The following is a 24418-nucleotide window of genomic DNA, read 5'->3' as shown; positions in this document are numbered from 1 at the left end:
TTGTCAGGATGAAAGGGATGCGTCACTGAACAGCTATTTTCAGAGACTTGTCTCTCTAGAGATGTTGGATCGGGCTGGGCTACTCAAAGACATTCAGAGACTTGCCCCAAAACCACTCCTGCGTTGTCTTGGCTTGTGCGCTTAGGGTTGTTGTCCTGTTGGAAGGTGAACCTTCGCCACAGTATGAGGTCCTGAGTACTCTGGAGCAGATCTTTCTGTACTTTGCTCCGTTCATCTTTCCCTCGATCCTGATTAGTGTCCCAGTCCCTGCCGCTGAAAAACATCCCAACAGCATAATGCTGCCACCACCATGCTTCACCGTAGAGATGGTGCCAGGTTTCCTCCAGACGTGACCCTTGGAATTCAGGCCAAAGAGTTCAATCTTGGTTTCATCAGACCAGAGAATCTGTTTTCTCATGGTATGAGAGTCCTTTAGGTGCCTTTTGGCAAACTCCAAGCGGGCTGTCATGTGCCTTTTACTGAGGAGTCGCTTCCGTCTGGCCATTCTACCATAAAGGCCTGATTGGTGGAGTGCTGCAGAGATGGTTGTCCTTCTGGAAGTTTCTCCCATCTCCACAGAGGAACTCTGAGTGACCGTTGAGTTCTTAGTCACCTCCCTGTCCAAGGCCCTTCTCAACCGATTGCTCAGTTTGGCCGGGTGACCAGCTCTAGGAAGAGTCTTGGTGGTTCCAAACTTCTTCCATTAAGGAATGATGGAGGCCACTGTGTTATTGGGGACATTCAATGCTGCAGACATTTTTTGGTACCCTTCCCCAGATCTGTGACTCGACACAATCCTGTCTCGGAGCTCTACGGACAATTCCTTCGACCTCATGGCTTGGTTTTTGCTCTGACATCCACTGTCAACTGTGGGACCTTATATAGACAGGTGTGTGCCTTTCCAAATCATGTCCAATCAATTGAATTTACCACAAGTGGACTCCAATCAAGTTGTAGAAACATCTCAAGGATGATCAATGGAAACAGGATGCACCTGTGCTCAATTTCGAGTCTCATAGTGTAACCGGTGTGAAATGGTTTGCGGGGTGCACGCTAATAGCGTTTCAACCGGTGACGTCACTCGCTCTGAGACCTTAAAGTAGTTGTTCCCCTTGCTCTGCAACTGCCGCGGCTTTTGTGGAGCGATGGGTAACGATACTTCGTGGGAGGCAGTTGTTGATGTGTGCAGAGGGTTCCTGGTTCGAGCCCAGGTAGGGGCGAGGAGTGGGACGGAAGCTAAACTGTTACAATAGCAAAGGGTCTTAATACTTAAGTAAATAAGGTATTTCTGTTGGGATCTTTTATGCATTTGGTACAATTTTTAAAAACCTCTTTTCATTTTGTCATTATGGGGTATTGTGTGTAGATTGATGAGGAATTGTTTTTATTTAATCCATTTTAGAATAAGGCTGTAATGTAACAAAATGTGGAAAAAGTCAAAGGGTCTTATTACTTTCCGAATGCACTGTATGTGCATATTATGTGTGAGTGAACAAACAATGGTGTGGGTGTTTGTGTGTGTGTTGGAGTGACAGAGCATAGAGACAGTGCAAATATTGAAATAAAAGATCAATAAAGATACAAGGTAAACAGTCCATGTATCTATTTTGTTAGATATTTATCAGTCGTATTGCTTGGGGATAGAAGCTGTTCAAGATCCTGTTCGTTTCAGACTTGATTTTCTCTTGCTGTGTGGCAGCAGAGAAAATAGTCTATGGCTTGGGTAGTTGGGGTCTTTGACGATTTTTCACACCGCCTTCTTTTCACACCGCCTGATATAGAGGTCGTGGATGGCAGGGTGCTCGGCCCCAGTGATGTACTGGGCTATCCGCAAAACCCTTTGTAGCCCCATGTGATCGAGGGTGGTGCTATTGCCATAGCAAGCAGTAATGCAGCCAGTCAACATGCTATCAATGGTACAGCTATAGAACCTTTTCAGGATTTGAGAGCCCATGCCAAACTTTGTCAACCTCCTGAGAGGGAAGAGTCACTGTCGCACGTTCTTCACGACTGTGCGTGTGTGTTTGGACCATCTCTAGTGATTTGGTCACCGAGGAACTTGAAGCTGTCTATCTGCTCAACTGCTGCCCCGTTGATGTGGATGGGGCATGCTCGACCCCCCCCCCCTCTTTCCTGTAGTCCACGATAAGGTCCTTGGTCTTGCTGACGTTGAGGGAGAGGTTGTTGCTCTGGCACCACACTGCCAGGTCACTGACCTCCTCCCTGTAGGCTGACTCATCATCGCCGGTGATCAAGCCTACCACCATCGTGTCGTTAGCGAACTTGATAATGGTGGTGGAGTCATGTGTGGCCACAGTCGTGGGTGAACAGGGAGTACAGGAGGGAACTAAGAACACACCCCTGTGGGGACCGTATGTTAAGGGTCAGCGGGGGGGGGGGGGGGGGGTCGAGCATGCCCCATCCACATCAACGGGGCAGCAGTTGAGCAGATAGACAGCTTCAAGTTCCTCGGTTACCAAATCACTAAAGATGGTCCAAACACACACGCACAGTCGTGAAGAACGTGCGACAGTGACTCTTCCCTCTCAGGATGTTGCCTACCATCACCACCTGGAGTCAGATCGTCAGGAAATCCAGGATCCAGTTGCAGAGGGAGGTGTTCAGATCCAGAGCCTTAAGCTTGGTGACGAGCTTGGAGGGGATAATGGTGATGAACAGCATTCTCACGTAGGTATTCCTTTTATCTAGGTGGGTGAGGGCCGTGTGGAGAGCAGGAATGATTGTGGTCATCATAAAATATGTGGGGATTACAGACGGGGACAAGGAGAGGTTGAAAATTACCATGAATATGCCTGCCAGGTGATTTGCACATGTGCTGAGATTGCGCCTTGGAATACTGTCAGGGCCCCATGCCTTGCTGGTGTTGACCTGATTAACTCCAATATAAAGTCGTTTTTCCAAGTGCGTCCACTTATATCAGTGCATTCGTAACAAACGAACCATTACGAAACTTATATTCTATAAAATAAGATTCATCCAGCAAATTAGCAATTATTGTTTGTTGACCAAATTCGACACTCTTATTGACCAACATACAAAAATTCCTCACTTCATGGGCTTATTGTCGTGGACAAATTTTGGTCGCAGTAAAACCTCTTACTCCGCCACTTCCGCTCTCTGTTGTAACAGAACGGCCTGGAAGTGGGAGGAATTTGCTGGAATACCGAACGAAGCTCAACGACAGCACAGAAAGAACAACTCACATTTATTTTTTTACGGGGGTTCTTTAAGTGACTCATGGCGGTAAGTGTTCACCAAATACATTACCATCGATTTCATATAATCATTTATGCTAGTTGTTTCTGTTTTAAAGATGTTTTGTTTAATCAAGATGGCGTCTTTGCCGTGGCAGCCATGTCGACAACCTAGCGAGTTAACGTCAGTAGCTAGTTGCAGTAGTAGTTGGTAGCTTTGTCGTTGATTTTGGAAATACATGGACATTCTACTTTATCGGATTATGTTAGTGTTAACTAGTTACCTAACTAGCTATGTAACTTAACGTTCGCTAGTTAACTATGTACCTTGAGTTGCGCAGTCGTTTGCAAACTAGCTAACGTCGTTAGGTAGCAAACGTTAGTGTGGGTGTTTTTACACTAGGTCCCTTTCAGCCAATGTTTGTGAACTCAGTGCGGTTATTTTAATTGTTTGTGCAGTGAGAACGTTCCAAATGAACCCCTCGAGTCCCCAAAACGATCTGAAACCATCTCGAGATGTGGTCTGAGTTCGGTTCGGTTCCCTTTTTTAGGGCAATGTAAACACTCAACGCCCTAGGTTCGCTTGTCGTTATTCCCGCACAACACACTAGATTACTGGAACACCGTTTCCCCTGCCATAGCCCCTCACATTGGTGCTAAAAAAGAGAGACAATTATGATGTGCAGGTTCGCGGAAAATGCGTGTGATGTTTTGAATATTTTTTTAGGGATTGTCAGCAATTCCCCAAAAATGTTAGAGTGCATAGCAATTCCAAAATGTGTCGAGTTTTTAGTTCAGATTATTTGTTTGCAATTTTGTGATCTAAAGGCTGAGAGCTTGGTAAAATGTTTTTGATTGTGGGGTTTGAATAGGAGACAACGTGTTTTAAGAATCACAACAGGGTACAAAATCTATTCTAGCTCTTAAAGGGCAGTAGTCTACATTGGGTGTTCAATTTAAAATTACAGCATGATTTAATCTGCAGTTATTCTTCTGCTATTTATTGTTACTAATAATATTTCATTTTATTAGCATCTTCTGATTACAATTATGTCTCACCATTTAACTAAATGCAATCTATTAGCTTCCAAAATGTAAGTAGGTACATTACCAAAAGTATGTGAACACCTGCTTGTCGAAAAGCTAATTCCAAAATCATGGGCATTAATATGGAGTTGGTCCCAACTTTTGCTTCTATAACAGCCTCCACTCTAATGGGAAGGCTTTCCACTATATGTTGGAATAATAATTATAATAATTATTTTAATCTTTATTTTAACAGGGAAACAGACTGAGACCTGGATCTCTTTTACGGCTGTGCCCTGTATAAACATGTTGACATGTACAGTTTTAGTCATACAGACAAGAACATTTCAAACATTCAAAACAAGGACACAATTCAACAGAAACATGTACAGTTTGTCATACAGACAATAACATTTCAAACATTCAAAACAAGGACACAATTCAACAGAAACAATCACAGACAACATCATATTGATCCTCCATAACATTTTTGAAATGGGCTGCGGGGACTTGCTTCCATTCAGCTACGGGCATTAGTGAGGTTGGGCATTGATGTTGGGCGATTAGGCCTGGCTCGCAGTCGGCGTTCCAATTCATCCCAAAGGTGTTCACTGATGTTATGATCAGGGCTCTGTGCAGGTCAGTCAAGTTCTTCTACACCATTTTTGTATGGACCTCGATTTGTGCACGGGGGCATTGTCATGCTGAAACAGGAAAGGACCTTCACCAAACTGTTGCCACAAAGTTAGAAGCACAGAATCGTCTGTAATGTCATTGTATGCTGTAGCATTAATTTCCCTTCCCTGGAACTAAGGGGCCTAGCCCGAACCATGGAAAACAGCCCATGGCCATTATTCCTCCTCCTCCCACACATTCTGATGGAAAGGCTTGTCCTGCACTTTGTAAAAACCCACTACATTGAGTAAATATTGGAAAAACATCTTGGTTCCTTTCTAATAGCAATGTGAATGCAAAGATGACTCGGACCACAAAATATGTGAACTGGCAAAAGAGCTGAGTCCTCACTCAAATTCAAGGGCAGTGTGAATACAAAGAGAACGGAGTTCTTTAGCCCTTTCTTTTACCTCAGAGTTCACTTTGAAGAGGACTAAGATCGATTATTTTAAAGAGGACTGACTATGTGAAAACACCCTTAAATAACTTAGCTAGCTAATGTTAGCAATTATGTTGATTTGCCATTTGCAGCCTCCATTTTTATCTAACCAGATGCCCATCAGGTACTTTAATAGGTGTTGGTTAGGTTGACTTAGTGCAAATGCCTGCATACCCAGTAGCTGTCCAGGAGGAGGGTTGGTAACTTTGGAGACAATTAGCTTACGTTAGCGATATAGCTACTACCAGCATTTTATGTTGGGCAATCTGAAGCAAATCAAAGTCAGTGTAAGGGCCCGATGAGTAACCTTGCCTGAGACCTGAAAACTAGTGTTGGACCTCCGAATTAATGTCTTTAGCTCAGTGGGATAACACAGCCAGTTGAGTCAAAGTTCATCTTCCCTAGAACGTAGTGGTGCCGGTCAGTGGTGAAAAAAGTACTCTATTCTCATACCTGAGTAAAAGTAAAGATGCCTTAATAGAAAATTACTCAAGTGAAGGTCACCCAGTAAAATACCACTTGACTAAAAGTATTTGATTTTTAAATATAATTAAGTATCAATAGTAAATGTAGTTGCTCAAATATATTTAATTATCAAAAGTAAAAGTACATATAATTAAAAATTCTTTATTAAGCAAACAAGACGGCACAATTTTTTTTTTAACGTACAGCCAGGGTCACACTCCAACACTCGGACATTATTTACAAGCAAAGCATTTGTGTTTAGTGAGTCTGCCAGATCAGAGGCAGTAGGGATGACCAGGGATGTTTTCTTCATAAGTGTGCGAATTGGACCATTTTCTGTCCTGTTAAGCATTCAAAATGTAACAAGTACTTTTGTGTCAGGGAAAATGAATAAAAAAATGAGTAAAAAGTAAATAATTTTCTTTAGGAATGTAGTTTAGTAAAAGTTGTCAAATATAAATAGTAAAGTACAGCTACCCCCCAAAAAAACAACTTAAGTAGTACTTTAAAGTAGGGATGCATGATATCAGTGAACATATCGGAATCGGCTGATATTAGCTAAAAATGCCAACATTGGTATCGGCCAATGTTAAGTTTAACGCCGATGTTAAAAACCGATGTCAAGCTACCGTGCATACCTATATAACGTATGTACATGACGTAATAACGTCATTTTTTGCGCTACAGGTGCAACACAGCATTCCTGACCTAGCCTACACAATGTCTGCTGTGTGGATCGAGCAGTCATTTGGAAGAGTAAGAAAATTTCAGCGAGACAACTCAAAGGCAAAGTCCATTAAAGCCAAGATAATGGAATTCATTGCCCTTGACAATCAACCGTTCTCTGTCGTGGGTGATGTTGGCTTTCGCCGACTGGTCGACCACCGGGACACACTGCCAAGTGCGCTATTTTTCAGATGTTGCCCTACCGGAGTTACACAGTAATAGCGTCACTGCTATTAGCTTCACGACATGCATACTAGGGAACGCCATTTGGGTCTTTGCGTGTATAAAAAAAATACAGTAGCGCTGTCAAAGCCTTACAAAAAAGTCAGCAAGCACCAGCCACGAACGATGTGTTTACAATACCGCGTTGGTAATAAAGCATCATTTGTTTGACCGCAACTTCTGGGGTAGCTAGCTTTAGCTTGGTACCTAGCCATCACCAATACAACCAGCCTGAAAACAATGACCATAGAAACTGCAGTCATTTTCATTATTCTTAGCAAGGTTGTAAGTATTGTTGTTCGCCTATTGAAATTGATCTTCAGTTCATGAAATAAATAGCTAGCCAGCTACCTAGCTGGCCAAGCTAACGTTATAAGCAGCCAGCTAGCTTTATCTGGCTACTGAGGCTCGACCGGACCGGGTTATGTGTTGTGAAGCTAGCCACAATAAGGATTAGGCACAATAGTGGAATTTGCAGTTAGCCTTCAAAATAAAAGTATGTCATTGACAGTGATGCAAATGAATACAAATAGTAGAATTATGCGATACTTTTATTTTGAAGGCTAACGCAAATTCCACTATTGTGCCTAATCCTTATTGTGGCTAGCTTCACATAGATGGGTCCAACCACCATTAATCAAATAAGAACTGTCTTACAAATTAGGGTTACTTTAGAAGATGACACCTAGCTATATAGTTAGCTAGGTAACTATATAGCTACTGAAACAGATTATGTCGTGTTATTTGGTGTGTATCTTTTTTGACACGCAAAGACCCAAACGGTGTTCCGTAGAAATCCTGGTTGAGAATGAAATGAACAACGAAACAGCACAGCAAGTGAAAGAAATCTGTTTTGATGATGTTTTACTGGTAATAGGGACTTACGTAAATGCCAACAAAATAACTTTTTAGTCAGTGTGGTGTGTGTGTGTGTGTGTGTGTGTGTAACCTTTAACTAGGCAAGTCAGTTAAGAACAAATTCTTATTTACAATGACGACCTACCCCAGCCAAACCCGGACGACGCTGGGCCAATTGTGTGCCACCCTATGGGACTCCCAATCACGGCCAGGTGTGATACAGCCTGGATTTGAACCAGGGACTGTAGTGACGCCTCTTGCACTGAGATGCAGTGCCTTAGATCACTGTGTGTGTGTGTTAACTGTTTAACTGTACTAGAATTCTTATAAGGCTGTGAAAATTTTGAATATTGGTTACTGGTATCGTTTTTTTTGGCAAGGAAAATATTGGATATCGGTATCGGCCAAATGTCATATCGGTGCATCACTACTTGAAAGTGTTTTTACTCAAGTACTTTACACCACTGGTCCTGGTTGGGATGCTGTTTTGTGCTGAAACATTGTCTTCCCGGAGTGCTGCTTAAAGAACAAATAAACCGTAAGGTTGATCAGTGTGTTTACTTTAATTTAGGCAAGTGATGCCGACTCGACCAACCTGCTACCCTTGATGGGCTCTCTTTACACGGACAGAAGAAAACACACTATGGAATCATCCAGAAGCTCCAATCACCATCCTTCACGATCGAGGTCACACTCCAGGGACCGAAAACGCAAATCAAGTGAGTTAAATGCACTAAATTTGATAACGCAGAATGATGTTTGTAGTTTTGGTAATACATTTTTGTTATGTTCACTTGGTAGGTCACATCCCAGAAACTGGTCATGTTATTTGGATTTGACATAAGCTTAGAGCAGCTGAACAGTCCAAAATAGTCAAGCACTACAGGTGACTCATCGGAGTCAGTCCTAATTTAATAGTGCAGTAGAATTGTCACTGTTCTCATCGTTTTTACTTTTACAGGTGACAAAAAGCACAGACGAAGTCGTAGCAGGAGCAAAGAGGTAACTAATCTTAGTTAATTTTAGTGAACTAAAAGTAGGCTGCAGTACTGTCACCATCTTGAATGTCAATAGTGTCTTTTTTGTTTTTGTTGACCATGGTAAGTACCAAACAACACTGTAGGCAATGAAACCTGAATCAAAGCTTAGTAAGAGACTTAATGGAATTACTTAAATGGAAAAACTGACATGTTTTAAAAAAAAAAAAAAATATTTTGATGTCTCATTAATTTATCCTTGGTCACTTGAGTGTAGCCATAGTAGATGGTGAAGAATATATACAGTACCAGTCAAAAGTTTGGACACGTACTCATTCAAGGTTTTTTATTTTTATTATTTTCTACATTGTAGAATAATAGTGAAGACATCAAAACTGACATTTCACATGGAATCATGTAGTAACCAAAAAAGTGTTAAACAAATCAAAATATATTTGAGATTCTTAAAAGTAGCCACCTTTTGCCTTGATGACAGCTTTGCACACACTTTGCATTTTCTCAACCAGCTTCACCTGGAATGCTTTTCCAATAGTCTTGAAGGAGTTCCCAAATATGCTGATCACTTGTTGGCTGCTTTTCCTTCACTCTGTGGTCCAACTCATCCCACACCATCTCAATTGGGTAGAGGTCGGGTGATTGTGGAGGTCAGGTCATCTGATGCAGCACTCCAACCCTCATTCACACATGCGGAGATCATCCATTCACCTACTCTGCTTCTCACAAAGACACGGAGGTTGGAACCAAAAATTTCAAATTTGGACTCATCAGACCAAAGGACAGATTTCCACCAATCTAATGTCCATTGTTTGTTTTTCCTGGCCCAAGCAAGTCTTCTCTTATTATTGGTGTCCTTTAGTAGTGGTTTCTTTGCAGCAATTTGATCATGAAGGCCTGATTCACGCAGTCTCTGAACAGTTGATGTTGAGATGTGTTTGTTACTTTAACTCTGTAAAGCATTTATTTGGGCTGAATTCTGAGGTGCCGTTAACTTAACTCTAACTTATACTCTGCAGCAGAGGTAACTCTGGGTCTTCCTTTCCTTTGGGGCGGCAGGTAGCCTAGTGGTTAGAGCGTTGGGTCAGGAACCGGAAGTTTACAGGATCGAATCCCTGAGCTGACACGGTAAAAATCTGTCGTTCTGTCCCTGAACAAGGCAATTTACCCCACTGTTCCCCGGTAGGCCGTCATTGTAAATAAGAATTTGTTCTTAAAACTTCTTAGGGATAGGCGTCCCGTCAACGGGACAGTTGTAAATCATGCAGCGAAACAACAAATGTCGGTACATACAAGTGTCTAATATCGGCTGAAAGCTTAAATTCTTGTTAATATAACTGCAATGTCCAATTTACAGTAGCTATTACTGCGAAAAAATGCCATGCTATTGTTTGGGGAGAGCTCCTAACAACAAAACACTTTTTTTCACCGCGATAAGTTTGATAAATTCACCTCAAGGTGAAATGTGTACTTACATTCTGAAATCTTGTTCTGATTTATCATGAAGTGTTGTTTTGTTAGACAAAATAATTTCATATCCTAAAAAGGTCCATCTAGCATGCACGATCGATTTTGTATTTCCACTCGTTCAATTATCAAAGAAAGGAATGTGAAAATCTGACCCTAAATGTTGGTTCAACCAGTCAAATCACGTTCGTATGTATTCCTCAGAGATCCTAGAACGTAACCAGATTTCACTATCATTAGGGGTGTAGAAAATTCTATAGGACACCAAATTTGATCAGAGAGCGATGTCTAAATGGCACGCCGATGACGCGGGCGGTCTTCATTTGATCGACTATAACTTTGTCAAATAAGCATCAATCGGGGTCAAACAAAGCTAGCTAGATGGCCAATGAGCTGGGCTTCACGGGAGTATCCGGAAACCCTGTATCTGTCGTAAAATGTAACTGCTAACCTTGTGCGACAGCATGCCTTTTCCTTTTGTACAAAAATTATAAGAATATTCAGAGTTATGAAGTTATGAAAACTGGTTGTTTTGCAGATGTTGAACTTATAATATGGCTACTAATACTGGAAAAGCTGAATCAGTCCAAGTATACAGATTTGACAATATTCTTGCAGAAAAATGTAATATGAATGCAAATGTCTCCTTCACGATTTGCCCAAATGTACCTGGGTGACTTCACACTAAATGTCATGTAGTTCGCTCATACTTCAAGTTATCCGTCTGAAACTTTGCACATACACTGCTGCCATCTTGTGGACACCATCGGAATTACAACCAGAGTGATGGCTAAAACTGGGACCTTTCTGTTGCATTTCAAAGATCGTTGTATTTTCTTCTACCAGATCTATTATGTTATTCTCCTACATTCAATTCACATTTCCACAAACTTCAAAGTGTTTCCTTTCAAATGGTACCAAGAATATGCAAATCCTTGCTTCAGGGCCTGAGCTAGAGGAAGTTAGATTTGGGTATGTCATTTTAGGCAAAAATTTAAAAAAGGGGGGGTTATCCCTAAAGTTTAACTGGCTTGCCTAGTTAAGTAAAGGTTACATTTTAAAATAAAAATCCTGTGGTGGTCCTCATAAGCCAGTTTCATCATAGCGCTTGATGTTTTTTGCGACTGCACTTGAAGAAACTTTAAAAGTTTTAAATTTTCCAAATTGATTGACCGTGTCTTAAAGTAATGATGGACTGTCGTTTCTCTTTGCTTGTTTGAGCTGTTCTTGCCATAATATGGACTTGGTCTTTTACCAAATAGGGCTATCTTCTGAATACCCTCCTACCTTTTCACAACACAACTGATTGGCTCAAATGCATTAAGAAGGAAAGAAATTCCACAAATTAACTTTTAACAAGGCACACCTGTTAATTGAAATGCATTCCAGGTGACTATCTCATGAAGCTGGTTGAGAGAATGCCAAGAGTGTGCAAAGCTGTCATCAAAGAAAAGGGTGGCTACTTTGAAGAATCTCAAAAATATATTTTGAATTGTTTAACACTTTTGGTTACTTTTGTTGGTTACTACATGACTCTGTGTTATTTCATAGTTTTGATGTCGTCACTGTTATTCTACAATGTAGACAATAGTAAAAATAAAGAAAAACCCTTGAATGAGTAGGTGTGTCCAAATTTTGGACTGGTACTGTATATGAGATTATTTTTTTAAATAAATCCTGTGTGTAGATCACATGATAACATTTCTACAATAAATCATACTCAGCGTGCTAAAGCACGAAGAGACACTGAACTGAAGACGCTGCTGACATAGCAAAATTATATGCCTACTACTCGGACAGGTAACTATCAGCCATTCAAACTTATACTTGCCTCCTAGAAAATAATTGCAAATAAAGGAAATTAACATTAGCCTTTTCCTGGGTTCAATTGCCTATTACTGGGTTCAATTCAAGCTCAAGTCAAAGAAGTCTGCTGGCTGTAACCTTATTAATCCAAATTCATTCTGAGCCCACCATTAATCTTCCTGGCTGCATGCACTTGTAGATTGGGGAGGGAATAAAGTGCTGAACTAAAACGTATGTATTAAAGCTGTCTCAGAGGTGATGATCCACGATAATCTACATTGAGTTTTGGGTACTATATAAGGTGTTTAATTCATGTGCCTTCCATAATATGATTGAAACAAAACTAAGTATAAGTGGCTGTACTTGGTGCACTTGAGTAGGTGGTAGATTTGACAAAACCTACTTCAACTTGTCGCACGTATGCGTCTTGGTACATTGGGCATTTCATTATCAAATTTATCTCCAGCGTTTAAGGCACTGCATCTCAGTGCTTGAGGTGTCACTACAGACCCTGGTTCGATTTCAGGCTTTATTACAACCGGCCATGATTGTGCCCCACCCTATGGGACTCCCAATTGGCCCAGCGTCGTCTGGGTTTGGCTGGGGTAGGCCGCCATTGTAAATAAGAATTTGTTCTCAGCTGACTTGCCTTGTGGAAAAAACAACATTTAAACAAGCAGTTAAAGTGGACTGACAGTGTAGCTCCGTCAAGCTATTTACCCTTCTGACATATCCGGTCATGGTCGGTCATGTTGTAAAGAAATGTTTGGTTTCTGGTGATCAGTCTTTCTAAATATGAGGGGGATGTATGTCTGAAGTGAGCATGAGCTCTCAACATGCTTTGGTATCTTCTGTATCAAACAGTTGTACTAACTCTTTGTTGCACTATTTTCCTGAAAGAGACACCTTCTTCTTAAAACAGGCACAAAGGAGGGACTCTGAGAACCCACCAAAATCTCACAGCAAGCAGGATGATCAGCCGGAGCAGACTGAGAGGGGCAGGGAGAGACTTTCTGCAGAGAACGGGGAGGAGCGACACCGGCGCAAAGACAAGAAGGGACGGAGCCACTCCAGGTCACACTCATGCGACAGGTGGGTCTAGGCTGAGTGAGATGCTACATGATGTATTGAGATTGGTCACAGTAAACTGGGTAGAGTGAGTTGCATGTTTTCTTTTATAAAAATAAAACATGTATTTTTAGGCGTCATCGCAGCAGAAGTCGAGACAAACTGAGATCGCGTTCCCCTCGGGAGAAGAAGAAGAGGGCCAGGTCCCGGTCGGGCTCAAAGACCAAACACCGCCGCAGGAGCAAAAGCAGGTGCGTTTCGCTTGCTTCTCTCCCTACCATTTTCTGTGTCTTTAGTAACCACTCCTGTGTGCCTCAAATTTGCCACTCTTTGTCAGTTAGTAACCATGTCTCTTAAATTGTGTTCTGGGTGACTGAATGCATATCTTTCTGTGGATCTTGAAATGCTATAATGTCTCTAGGGAGCGGAAGAAGAAGGAGAAAGTGCACAGAAAAGAGAAGAGTCGTAGCAGGTCTGTGAGCCCCCAGGCTTTCCGGGGCAGAAACACTGCCATGGACGCACAAGAGGCCCTGGCCAGAAGGTACTGCAGCATCTTAGGGTGTTTTCACACTTGGTCCCTTCTGACAATTTTTGTCAAATCAGTGTGGTTTTGCTTAATATTTTGTGCAGTGTGATCACCCCAAAGGAACTCGTACCTCTCAAAAGAGCCCCCCCCGATTCAAACTGAACAGAGACCATCTCGAGAGTTGGTCTGAGTTCGGTTTGCTTGAATTCCGTGGCCCGGTTCCATTGTGAACACAAAGCTCCCTAGGTTCGCTTGTCAGTATTCCGGCACCACACTAGACTACTGCAACACCGTTTCCCCTGCCATAAACCCTCACATTGGTGCTAGAAAAGAGCTGGTGATGTGCAGCTTCACAGGAAAGTGTCCTGTTTTTGGATATTGATTAGCGATTGTCAAGAATGCACAGAAATTCCAAAATGTCTAGAATTTTTTTGTTCAGTTTATTTGTTTGCAATATGTGATCTATAGGCTAAGAGAGCTGTTTATTGATTGTGGGGTTTTAATAGTGTGAGAAGACAACCTATTTGGTGAGAATCGTAACATAGGGTACAAATCTATTCTAGCTCTTAACAGGGGCAGTAGTAAGATTTTAGGTAACATCATTATTTAGTCTGCAGTTATTCTCTTGCTATTTATTCTCTTACCAATAATATTTGCATGTTAAACCTTAGCCTACAACTTCCGCGGCCCCGTGGAAATGAAATTAACGTAATAGTAAGCTAGAGAGATGGTTTTTTTGCATGGTCTGTGTCTCAATCAACCGCTGATATCGCCCTTCCGCATCTGCGGTGAAAGGTGGCAGAGCTAGAGCGGTGTTTGTCAGACCATAAGACATTTCAAATCGGTCGTCTCACAAAAACGTATGTAGCGTCCGAACGGTTATGACCACTCTATTGAAAGATGAGACTCTCACGAACACAATGGCATTCATTTTGCTCTAGGATGCCCACAACCCTCATAAGACTTGTCTGAAGTCGGTACAGCCTCCTCTGCCAATATCTGTCTGTAGCATCCAAACTGTTTGGGCTACACACTAATATGACCCCTCTGCTAATATGACCCCTCTGACAGCCAAGACTCAAGAAAACACTGGTGTTCTCCGTTTAGCTCTAGGACACTCAAAAGACTCGTTTGATGGTCCCCGGTACCAGTTTACATAGGTATTCAGACCCTTTACTCAGTACTTTGTTCGGGCACCTTTGGCAGGAAATTACAGCCTCAAGTCGTTTTTGGTATGACACTACAAACTTGGCACACCTGTATTTGGCGTTTTCTCCTATTCTTCTCTGCAGATCCTCTCAAGCTCTGTCCGGTTGGATGGGTCTCTCCAGCGATTTTCAATCAGGTTTAAGTCCGGGCTCTGGCTGGGACATTCAGAGACTTGTCCCTGAAGCCACTCCTGTTTTGTCCTTTTGGAAGGTGAACCTTCGCCCCAGTCTGAGGTCCTGAGAGCTCTGGAGCAGGTTTTCGTCAAGGATCTCTCTGTACTTTGCTCCGTTCATCTTTACCTCGTTCCTGACTAGTATCCCAGTCCTTGCCGCTGAAAAACATTCCCACGGCATGATTCTGCCACCACCATGCTTCACCATAGGGATGGTGCCAGGTTTCCTCCAGACGTGAGATTGAACAAAAAGTTCAATCTTGGTTTCATCAGACCAGAGAATCTGGGTTCTCATGGTCTGGAAGTCCTTTAGGTGCCTTTTGGCAAACTCCAAGCGGGCTCTCATGTGCCTTTTACTGAGGAGTGGCTTCCTTCTGGCCACTCTACCATAAAGGCCTGATTGGTTGAGTGCTGCAGAGATGGGAGAACCTTCCAGAGGGACAACCATCTCCAGAGAGGAACTAGGGAACTCTGTCAGAGTAACCATCGGGATCTTGGTCACCTCCCTGACCCAGAATGATGGAGGCCACTGTTCTTGAGGACCTTCAATGCTGCAGACATTTTTTGCTATTCTTCCCCAGATCTGTGCCTGGACACAATCCTGTCTCGGAGCTTCACAGACAATTCCTTCGACCTCATGGCATGGTTTTTGCTCTGACATGCACTGTCAACTGTGGGACCTTAATTAGACAGGTGTTTGCTTTTCCAAATCATGTCCAATCAATTGAATTTACCACAGGTGGACTCCAATCAAGTTGTAGAAACATCTCAAGGATGATCAATTGAAACGGGATGGACCTGAGCTCAATTTTGAGTGTCATAGCAAAGGGTCTTAATACTTATGTAAATAAGATATCTCTTATACATTTGCAAAAATTTCTAAACCCGTTTACGTTTGTCATTATGGGCTATTGTGTGTAGATTGCTGAGGAACAGTTTAAAAAATCTATTTTAGAGTATGGCTGTAATGTAACAAAATGTCAAGGGGTCTGAATACTTTCTGAAGGCACTGTATGTGGAGATAGTGTAGTCCCTAAAATAGGGGATAAATACATGTAAAAAAAAAAAAAACAATTGTAATTAAAAGTTTCCTGATCTTTATCTCAGATATAGGACAGACACTTCAGAACAAACTTCCTGTTGATATTCTTTTTTGACTGTTCCATGTAGTGAATCTGTTATTCAATGCGTTTATTGGCTAATAGCAGTAATGCCAAATACAATGTTTCATCCAATATTTTTTTAATTTTCCGTTACCTTTTTAAGGGGTCTTAAAATCTTAAATCAAATAGCTTAATGTTCCTTGGTATGATTGTCTTAAAACAATTCCCCCCCTCCCCCGGCTTAGACTCTAGACAGGGTTAATAGTATCTTCTAATTACAATTGTCTCATATTTTAACTAAATGCAGTCTATTAGCTTCCAAAATGTAAGTGGGTATATCTTAGCTGTCCGACAACACATTCTGATTTGAATGGCTTGAGTATATTGAGTGAATGTTGGAAAAAGATCTTGGTTCCTTTCTAAACAAAGCAATGTTGGAACATTGCTGCGGGGACTTTCTTCCATTCAGCCACAAGCATTAGTGAGGTCGGGCATTGATGTTGGGCGATTAGGCCTGGTTAGCAGTCAGCGTTCCAATTCATCCCAAAGGTGTTTACTGGGGTTATGGTCAGGGCTCTGTGCAGGTCAGTCAAGTTCTTCCACACCGTTTTTGTATGGACTGGGATCGATTATTTTAATGACTATATGTGAAAACACCCTTAAAGGAACTGTTGGGCTCATGATTTGTTTCTTGAGTATCTCTATTTGGTAGTGGACAATCTATCATTCTGCTCCCGAAGCCTAGCTGACAAATATGAACGCCCTTCACTGTCTTTTCTCTATATCTCCAGGTTGGAAAGGGCAAAGAAACTGCAAGAGCAGAAAGAAAAGGAGATGTTGGAGAAACAGCAGCATCAGGAGGTACCTGCAGGTGAGACACTTCTCGGCTATCAATTGCACCTAATTCAAAGTGAGTTAAACTGATCACTAACCTCTTAATTTTTTAAAATGTTGTATTGTTTTTAGTGCCAGCCCCCCTGCTGTCTGACACAGTAGTTGCTGCTGCAGCTGCTACCCACCCTGTCCTCAACGTGGCAGCTCTCCTGGCCTCTGGGACACAGGTCACGCCCCAGATCGCCATGGCAGCGCAGATGGCAGCCCTACAAGCCAAAACCTTAGCAGAGACTGGCATTGCTGTGCCCAGCTATTACAATCCCTCGGCTGTCAACCCCCTGAAGTTTGCCGAGCAGGAGAAGAAAAGGAAGAAGCTCTGGCAGGGAAAGAAGGAAGGGGTAAGATTTTATTTTTGAATTCCTTGTACGCAATACAGAAAATGTAGTGCATTAAGTCTACGCTGTTTATTATCTGATGGGGACTGTGCTTTGTTATGTCCGGAATGTACAACTAGTGACTTAATGAAAAGAAAACGTTAAGGGAAAAAATGCAACTCCACTCATGGTGGCTCGATTGTTGCAAATTACTAATACATTCAAATTGTTTGGTTTTGAAGGACAAGTCCCAGACAGCTGAGTTGTGGGAGAAGCTGAACTTTGGAAATAAGGACCAAAATGTTAAATTTCGTAAACTGATGGGCATCAAAGTATGTATAACTGAGTCCTTTTTTTTTCTCATTTGAGTGTGTACCATGTTGTGCAGAGCCTTGTATTTCTAACACTTTGATGTCTGTCCTGTCAGGGGGAAGAGGAAGGTGAGGCCTCAAAGCCACTCAACGACGAAGGCCTGAAGACCCTGCAGCAGCAGGAGGAGATGTTCCATAACCTTGACGTTCAGTATGAGATGGCTAGGTCCCAGACCCACACTCAGAGAGGCATGGGACTAGGCTTCGGCTCTTCATTCTCACGGGGCATGGACGCGATCTAATTTCAAACCATGCACTGGCTTGCTCTTGCTTTCTTCCTCATAGGTCTCTCCTCATAGCTAGCACTCAAGCTTGCATGGATGTTGTTGCATTGGATCTGTAAATTATTTAGAAACGATCTCACATCTTGGAACATTCCCATGTAAATAGATACTGAGTGTTAAGAAATCTGTACATCTTTTCAGAATGATGCAATAGTTTGAGTGATGCTGGCTAGATTTACACTTCTGTTAGAAATGTGATTGCATATTGTTTTTTACTCAAATTGTATACATTTTTAATGGTAGATCAAGTGAAATAATTCTGTTTACATATATTTACCAAGAGTCTTTACAAATGGCTTCAGATCATAATCTCAAAGTAGCCATTATATCATCTTTCCGTTTCCTTTCTACTGAATGGAAATGTAAGAGTGGATCATACTACTAAGATGTCTAACAGGCAGCCGATGGTTTCATGGAAGGAGTGAACAAGTGTGTTACAAATGTCCTTGAAATAAAAGTCCCTTTGTGTTGAGAAGTGGTCCTTGGTGTTTGTTTTGGCCATGAATGCTTTATACACAGCTACAAAAAACAATTGTGGGTGTAGCAAACACGTATTTCCGAATGGCTTTTTGCTGAGAGAGGATGCGTACAGCATTGACTTAGTACCCATGACTGCATGGACAAGCACGCCTCCAACTCAATCATCAAGTTTGCAGACGACACAACAGTAGTAGGCTTGATTACCAACAATGAGACACCTCTCTGTAGGCTGAGGGCTCTGGGAGTGTGGTGCCAGGAAAAACCTCTCACTCAATGTCAACAAAACAAAGGAGATGATTGTGGACTTCAGGAAACAGCAGAGGGAGCACCCCCCCCCCCCCCCCTATCCACATCGATAGGAGGTGGAAAGCTTCAAGTTCCTCAGCATACACATCACTGACAAACTGAAATGGTCCACCCACACAGACAGCGTGGTGTAGAAGGCGCAACAATGCAACGACAACACTACAGAATCCACTACAACAGTGTATTACAGACTACTGAGTTGGAACTGACTGGTCTTTTCATAGCCTACATGATCTTGTTTTCCTGTGTTACTCAATGGAAGAGGTTGACATGTGGAATCATTTAATCTGGAATGGAATATTATCAATTACTTAACTGTCAGAATCAGACCCCACTTAGACTTGTTTTCATTATGAAAACTATGTCAGGCATGTACAGTTATGCATGGTTTTGCCAAATATTCATGGCTAGTTGATTTAACTGCATTCTAGTGTATTGTACTGTTGTATAAACAGTGCCTTCAGAAAGTATTCATACCCTTGACTTATTACACATTGTTGTTACAGCCTGAATTAAGAATGGTTTATTTTTTTTAAATCTCACCCATCTATACAGAATACCCCATAATGAAAAAGTGAATACATGTTTACAAATCTATAAAAAATTACATACAGAAATAACTCATTTACATAAGTATTCACACCCAAGTCAATACTTTGTAGAAGCACCTTGGCAGCAATTACAGCTTTGAGTCATCTTGGTTATGTCTATCAGCTTTGCACATCTGGATTTGGGGATTTTCTCCCATTCTTTCTTACAGATTTTTTAAAGCTCTTAAATTAGATGGGGAGTGGTAGTGAACAGCCATCTTCAAGTATTTCCACCGATTTTAAATGGGATTCAAGTCTGGGCTTTGGCTGGGACACTCAAGGATTTTCACAGTCTTGTTCTGAAGCCATTCCAGTGTTACTTTGGCTGTATGCTTGGGGTCATTGTCCTGTTGGAATGTAAATCTTTGCCCCAGGCTAAGGTTATTTGCAATCTGAATCGGGTCTCATCAAGGATTTGGCTCCATTCATTGTTCTCTCTATCCTTACCAGTCTCCCAGTCCAAGTCGCTAAAAAGCATCCCCATAGCATGATGCTGCCCCCACCAAAAATCTATTTACTCTATTTTGAATTCAGGCTGTAACACAACAAAATGTGGAATAAGGGATGGTTCGAAATCTACAGAATGAGCCCTAGAGGAAAATGGGGAGGGCCATATTTAAACATTTCAGTCAGGGGGAGGGTTTAGTATTTTTGTAGTCTAGTCCAGGGGAGGGTCATGTAATTTGTAATTTATGAAATGTCTATATTTCTCTGTTTTAGAATTAGTTGCTTGTTAGGCTGTATATCAATGTGTACCTAATGCTGCTCCATATCTCTCATTCTCCGCTAGGCGGCAATATCAAGTGTGCCCATAGGCTGTTAGTGTGGTCTTCATCAAATGAGCCATAATTTATTTTAATAAAAACTGTTTCATGCCCATGATGAAGCTATTTTTCAGACTTATTGACCTCACAATAAGCCAGATTTGAGTTACTTACATAGGGTTTCCACCACTTCCGAATTCGCAAGACAAAGTTCCGTCGTCATTCCTTTTCAACGGGAGCACGAGGACCAATGAGCAGGGGATTGTGGGAAGGTGAGCAGCTCTTTCATTATACACTGCTCAAAAAAATAAAGGGAACACTTAAACAACACAATGTAACTCCAAGTCAATCACACTTCTGTGAAATCAAACTGTCCACTTAGGAAGCAACACTGATTGACAATAAATTTCACATGCTGTTGTGCAAATGGAATAGACAACAGGTGGACATTATAGGCAAGACACCCCCAATAAAGGAGTGGTTCTGCAGGTGGGGACCACAGACCACTTCTCAGTTCCTATGCTTCCTGGCTGATGTTTTGGTCACTTTTGAATGCTGGCGGTGCTTTCACTCTAGTGGTAGCATGAGACGGAGTCTACAACTCACACAAGTGGCTCAGGTAGTGCAGCTCATCCAGGATGGCACATCAATGCGAGCTGTGGCAAGAAGGTTTGCTGTGTCTGTCAGCGTAGTGTCCAGAGCATGGAGGCGCTACCAGGAGACAGGCCAGTACATCAGGAGACGTGGAGGAGGCCGTAGGAGGGCAACAACCCAGCAGCAGGACCGCTACCTCCGCCTTTGTGCAAGGAGGAGCAGGAGAAGCACTGCCAGAGCCCTGCAAAATGACCTCCAGCAGGCCACAAATGTGCATGTGTCTGCTCAAACGGTCAGAAACAGACTCCATGAGGGTGGTATGAGGGCCCGACGTCCACAGGTGGGGGTTGTGCTTACAGCCCAACACCGTGCAGGACGTTTGGCATTTGCCAGAGAACACCAAGATTGGCAAATTCGCCACTGGCGCCCTATGCTCTTCACAGATGAAAGCAGGTTCACACTGAGCACATGTGACAGACGTGACAGAGTCTGGAGACGCCGTGGAGAACGTTCTGCTGCCTGCAACATCCTCCAGCATGACCGGTTTGGCGGTGGGTCAGTCATGGTGTGGGGTGGCATTTCTTTGGGGGGCCGCACAGCCCTCCATGTGCTCGCCAGAGGTAGCCTGACTGCCATTAGGTACCGAGATGAGATCCTCAGACCCCTTGTGAGACCATATGCTGGTGCGGTTGGCCCTGGGTTCCTCCTAATGCAAGACAATGCTAGACCTCATGTGGCTGGAGTGTGTCAGCAGTTCCTGCAAGAGGAAGGCATTGATGCTATGGACTGGCCCGCCCGTTCCCCAGACCTGAATCCAATTGAGCACATCTGGGACATCATGTCTCGCTCCATCCACCAACGCCACGTTGCACCACAGACTGTCCAGGAGTTGGCGGATGCTTTAGTCCAGGTCTGGGGGGAGATCCCTCAGGAGACCATCCGCCACCTCATCAGGAGCATGCCCAGGCGTTGTAGGGAGGTCATACAGGCACGTGGAGGCCACACACACTACTGAGCCTCATTTTGACTTGTTTTAAGGACATTACATCAAAGTTGGATCAGCCTGTAGTGTGGTTTTCCACTTTAATTTTGAGTGTGACTCCAAATCCAGACCTCCATGGGTTGATAAATTGGATTTCCATTGATTATTTTTGTGTGATTTTGTTGTCAGCACATTCAACTATGTAAAGAAAAAAGTATTTAATAAGATTATTTCTTTCATTCAGATCTAGGATGTGTTGTTTAAGTGTTCCCTTTATTTTTTTGAGCAGTATACTTGTCATGACATTGATGATTTTAGCTCACTTCCTGTAAAATACATAGGCATAATGGAACAAAATGTGGAAAAAGTCAAGGGGTCTGAATACTTTCTGAATGCACTGTATATGTCAACAATTCTTCCTCCGCAGGACAATTCTATGGACTACATTTTGTGAAAATCCCATAAATAATGGACTTTTTTTGTCTGGGTAAATTGCTTGAATAAAACTTGTTCCAGGAATCAGCAATAAGAGTTTATTGAAGCAATTGCAGGGAAAATTACCAGTGTAAAGTACTATTCAACTTAAGCATTTACATATCATTAGACTAACAAAACCATTTTTGCCCCAACAGTCCGATCCTGGCACTGTCCTTTCAGCACCATGAAGGGTGCTCCAATTGCTTAAAATGACATCTCATCAAGATCTATTACCTATGCCTAATGGTCATACTCACATTATTATTATTATTATTATTATTACTACTGATACTACAAATAGAAGATCACTTCTCACAATGGTGCTCACTTAGTAAAGTTAGATCAAAGCTGAATCAATGTCTTGCAAGATCACATTGATAATTTGCATTTTACATAACAGAACCGACTATAATACATACCATAGCATAGCATAGTAGGCCTATAATGTTACACCAAAAACAACTCCTCATTTCTAATGATATTTTACATTCAATTCCTCTTTTAAAGTAATTGCATGGAAAAGATCTTGTGTAACAAATTAGGAACTAGAGTACTAATAATAGAAATTCAACATGATCTCTATGGTAACAACATTCGGGTAGAATTTTTTTTGCAAATTATTAATTAGTTCAATGTTTTTATTTAAAAAAAGTACTCATTTACTTTTACTCTAAGTACTTTTTAAATATACTACTTTTTACTTGAGTAGTTTTTTTACAACAGTAGTTTTACTTTCTTCGGTACTTAACTCTTTTGAGTTGGCTAGATCTAAATTCACCTTAAGACTTGAGTAAAGCACATGTGCAACACCAGTGATGAGGTTGTGGTTGGCAAACTCCAGGATTAGGAGCAGGATAGGGTACTCGCTCTGTCTCTTCCACAGGGTTGAGTCATCACTCAGACCCATCCAGTGGAGCAGCAGTGTTCGCATGGCCTCTGGAAAAAGCTCTGAGGCCAGTTCCTCTGCAGGTGGCAGATCTGTGATTCGCTCTATGTGCCGCACCTTGAAGCCCTCTACCTGATGGCTGATACTACTGTTGGCTCCATGGAACTGCTGGCCAAGCCAGCAGCCTATGGAGTGAAGCAGGTGGCTGGAGTACACAGAGCCCCACTTCCGAGCCTCTAGCAGAGCTAGTACAATGTCCGCCACATCCCTCTCCTCTAGGGGCCTGCTCACACAGCGCTCAATGCTCTCCAACAGAAGCAGTATGGTCTCCTGCTGGTCGGTCCCCAGCTGTTTCTCAGAGCTCAGCTTTTCCTCCAAGCCCTGCAGTTTTTGACTTAAGATGCAGGGACATAGATGGACTGGCTGTGCTGGCATACCCTCATTTGGCAGAAAGCAGTAATCGTGGTCTGCTGAAGTGTCACCTGAAGGGCCTGTGTCTGCCTCTGGGATTTCCACAGATTGAGATGGGTAACCTTGGGGATTCCGGGACATCAGTTTGAGCTTTAGGTCTTGGTCATACATCTCCACAACGATCTGGGGTGGTGGAGGATCCAGCTGGACACTCAGGTTGTAGCTCATCTTTAGTGGGAAGTCATTTAGGCGGGACTTCCATACCTCCTACAGTATGAGTGACCATTAAGTATCAGTACATTACATTGTTGGCCTACTTCAAGTACTCATCAGGTGACATTGAAATTGTAGGTTGTAGCCTCTATGGGTGGATTTGTTATATAACTAGGAGTCTGAAATGTTACCTGAAAGTTCTCCAACACAGAGAGCTGTTCTTGTTTACTATACATTTCAAAGGCCACTCGAAAAACACCTTGGATGCTGTAGAACCACATGCAATTGTTGGCAGTGGGTACCCTCAGTCCATGGAATCTAAAAGCTGTGAATTGCAAACAAACAAGATATGATATCCATAAACCATGCAACTTGCTTTATGATGATCTGTATCTGGAGATAAAAACTTACCTGAGGAGAAATGTAGTTTAGTTGCCAATCCTTTCTTTGCAAACTTTGCATGATATCTGGGATGGTTCTCTGTGCGGATATCAGTGTTTGAGAAAAGATCAGCACCTAAAAAGAGAGGAACCATTGGTCCCTAAAGAAGAGCAAAAAGAAGAAGTCCCAATTTTAAAATGTACTGAGAGATAGCTGATTCAGGCTCTTCGCTCGCTAACGTTAGCTATGCAGCTATGTAACTCACCTCGATAGGACAGCTCGTCACTTTGAAAGAGCTTCTATTTGACAAGTATATGAAGCGAACTTTCAGCTTGCCACCATCCCAACGCGGTAACTGGATAGTTGTGTATGTTGACATTATATACCAGAAAGTTAGTTACAGCAATTGAACAACATTATTGTAATATTATGCAGGTCTTCTCATGCTTTAATGTTGATGACGACAAGAGAAATGCTGGTGAAAGGAAACATCCTGAACATG

At 42.2% G+C, this 24418-nt stretch overlaps 2 protein-coding genes across 3 annotated transcripts; one reads left to right on the top strand and one right to left on the bottom strand.

Annotated features, from left to right (window-relative positions):
- The first annotated feature begins 1130 nt into the window (after positions 1-1130).
- On the top strand, positions 1131-18307 carry LOC106580361 (arginine/serine-rich coiled-coil protein 2). 2 transcript variants are annotated; one of them, XM_082966307.1, is made up of 10 exons: positions 1131-1211; positions 8198-8345; positions 8588-8628; positions 12814-12983; positions 13094-13210; positions 13381-13500; positions 16761-16840; positions 16936-17201; positions 17420-17509; positions 17605-18307. In XM_082966307.1, exons 1-10 carry the CDS (start codon positions 1146-1148, stop codon positions 17788-17790), a joined length of 1284 nt encoding a protein of 427 aa, XP_082822433.1. In that variant the 5' UTR covers positions 1131-1145; the 3' UTR covers positions 17791-18307. The 2 variants fall into 2 exon arrangements, with proteins under 2 accessions (XP_082822433.1, XP_014016786.2); XM_014161311.3 differs by lacking the exon at positions 1131-1211 and adding an exon at positions 3110-3264.
- Positions 18308-22067: 3760 nt separating this feature from the next.
- On the bottom strand, positions 22068-24412 carry si:ch211-110p13.9 (uncharacterized). The gene is made up of 4 exons (XM_014161315.2): positions 24182-24412; positions 23947-24076; positions 23727-23860; positions 22068-23589 (listed from the first exon to the last, which is right to left on the bottom strand). Exons 1-4 carry the CDS (start codon positions 24293-24295, stop codon positions 22723-22725), a joined length of 1245 nt encoding a protein of 414 aa, XP_014016790.2. The 5' UTR covers positions 24296-24412; the 3' UTR covers positions 22068-22722.
- Between the last annotated feature and the right edge of the window lie 6 nt (positions 24413-24418).

The sequence above is a fragment of the Salmo salar genome, chromosome 20 (assembly GCF_965601325.2).
Source record: "Salmo salar chromosome 20, fSalSal1, whole genome shotgun sequence".
In the NCBI taxonomy this organism is placed as follows: Eukaryota; Metazoa; Chordata; class Actinopteri; order Salmoniformes; family Salmonidae; genus Salmo; species Salmo salar.
Note: the sequence above shows the minus strand (reverse complement) of the source record. Positions and strands in the feature narration are given on the sequence as shown.

Excerpts from the sequence above, each read along its gene's own strand:
- LOC106580361 (XM_082966307.1), top strand. The coding sequence starts at position 1,146 with ATGGGTAACGATACTTCGTGGGAGGCAGTTGTTGATGTGTGCAGAGGG. Across the intron at positions 13,211-13,380 it reads CGCCGCAGGAGCAAAAGCAG|GGAGCGGAAGAAGAAGGAGA; the intron begins GTGCGTTTCGCT and ends TAATGTCTCTAG. Across the intron at positions 13,501-16,760 it reads CAAGAGGCCCTGGCCAGAAG|GTTGGAAAGGGCAAAGAAAC; the intron begins GTACTGCAGCAT and ends CTATATCTCCAG.
- si:ch211-110p13.9 (XM_014161315.2), bottom strand. The coding sequence starts at position 24,295 with ATGTCAACATACACAACTATCCAGTTACCGCGTTGGGATGGTGGCAAG. Across the intron at positions 24,077-24,181 it reads TGACGAGCTGTCCTATCGAG|GGACCAATGGTTCCTCTCTT; the intron begins GTGAGTTACATA and ends GCTCTTCTTTAG. Across the intron at positions 23,590-23,726 it reads CTGTGTTGGAGAACTTTCAG|GAGGTATGGAAGTCCCGCCT; the intron begins GTAACATTTCAG and ends CTCATACTGTAG.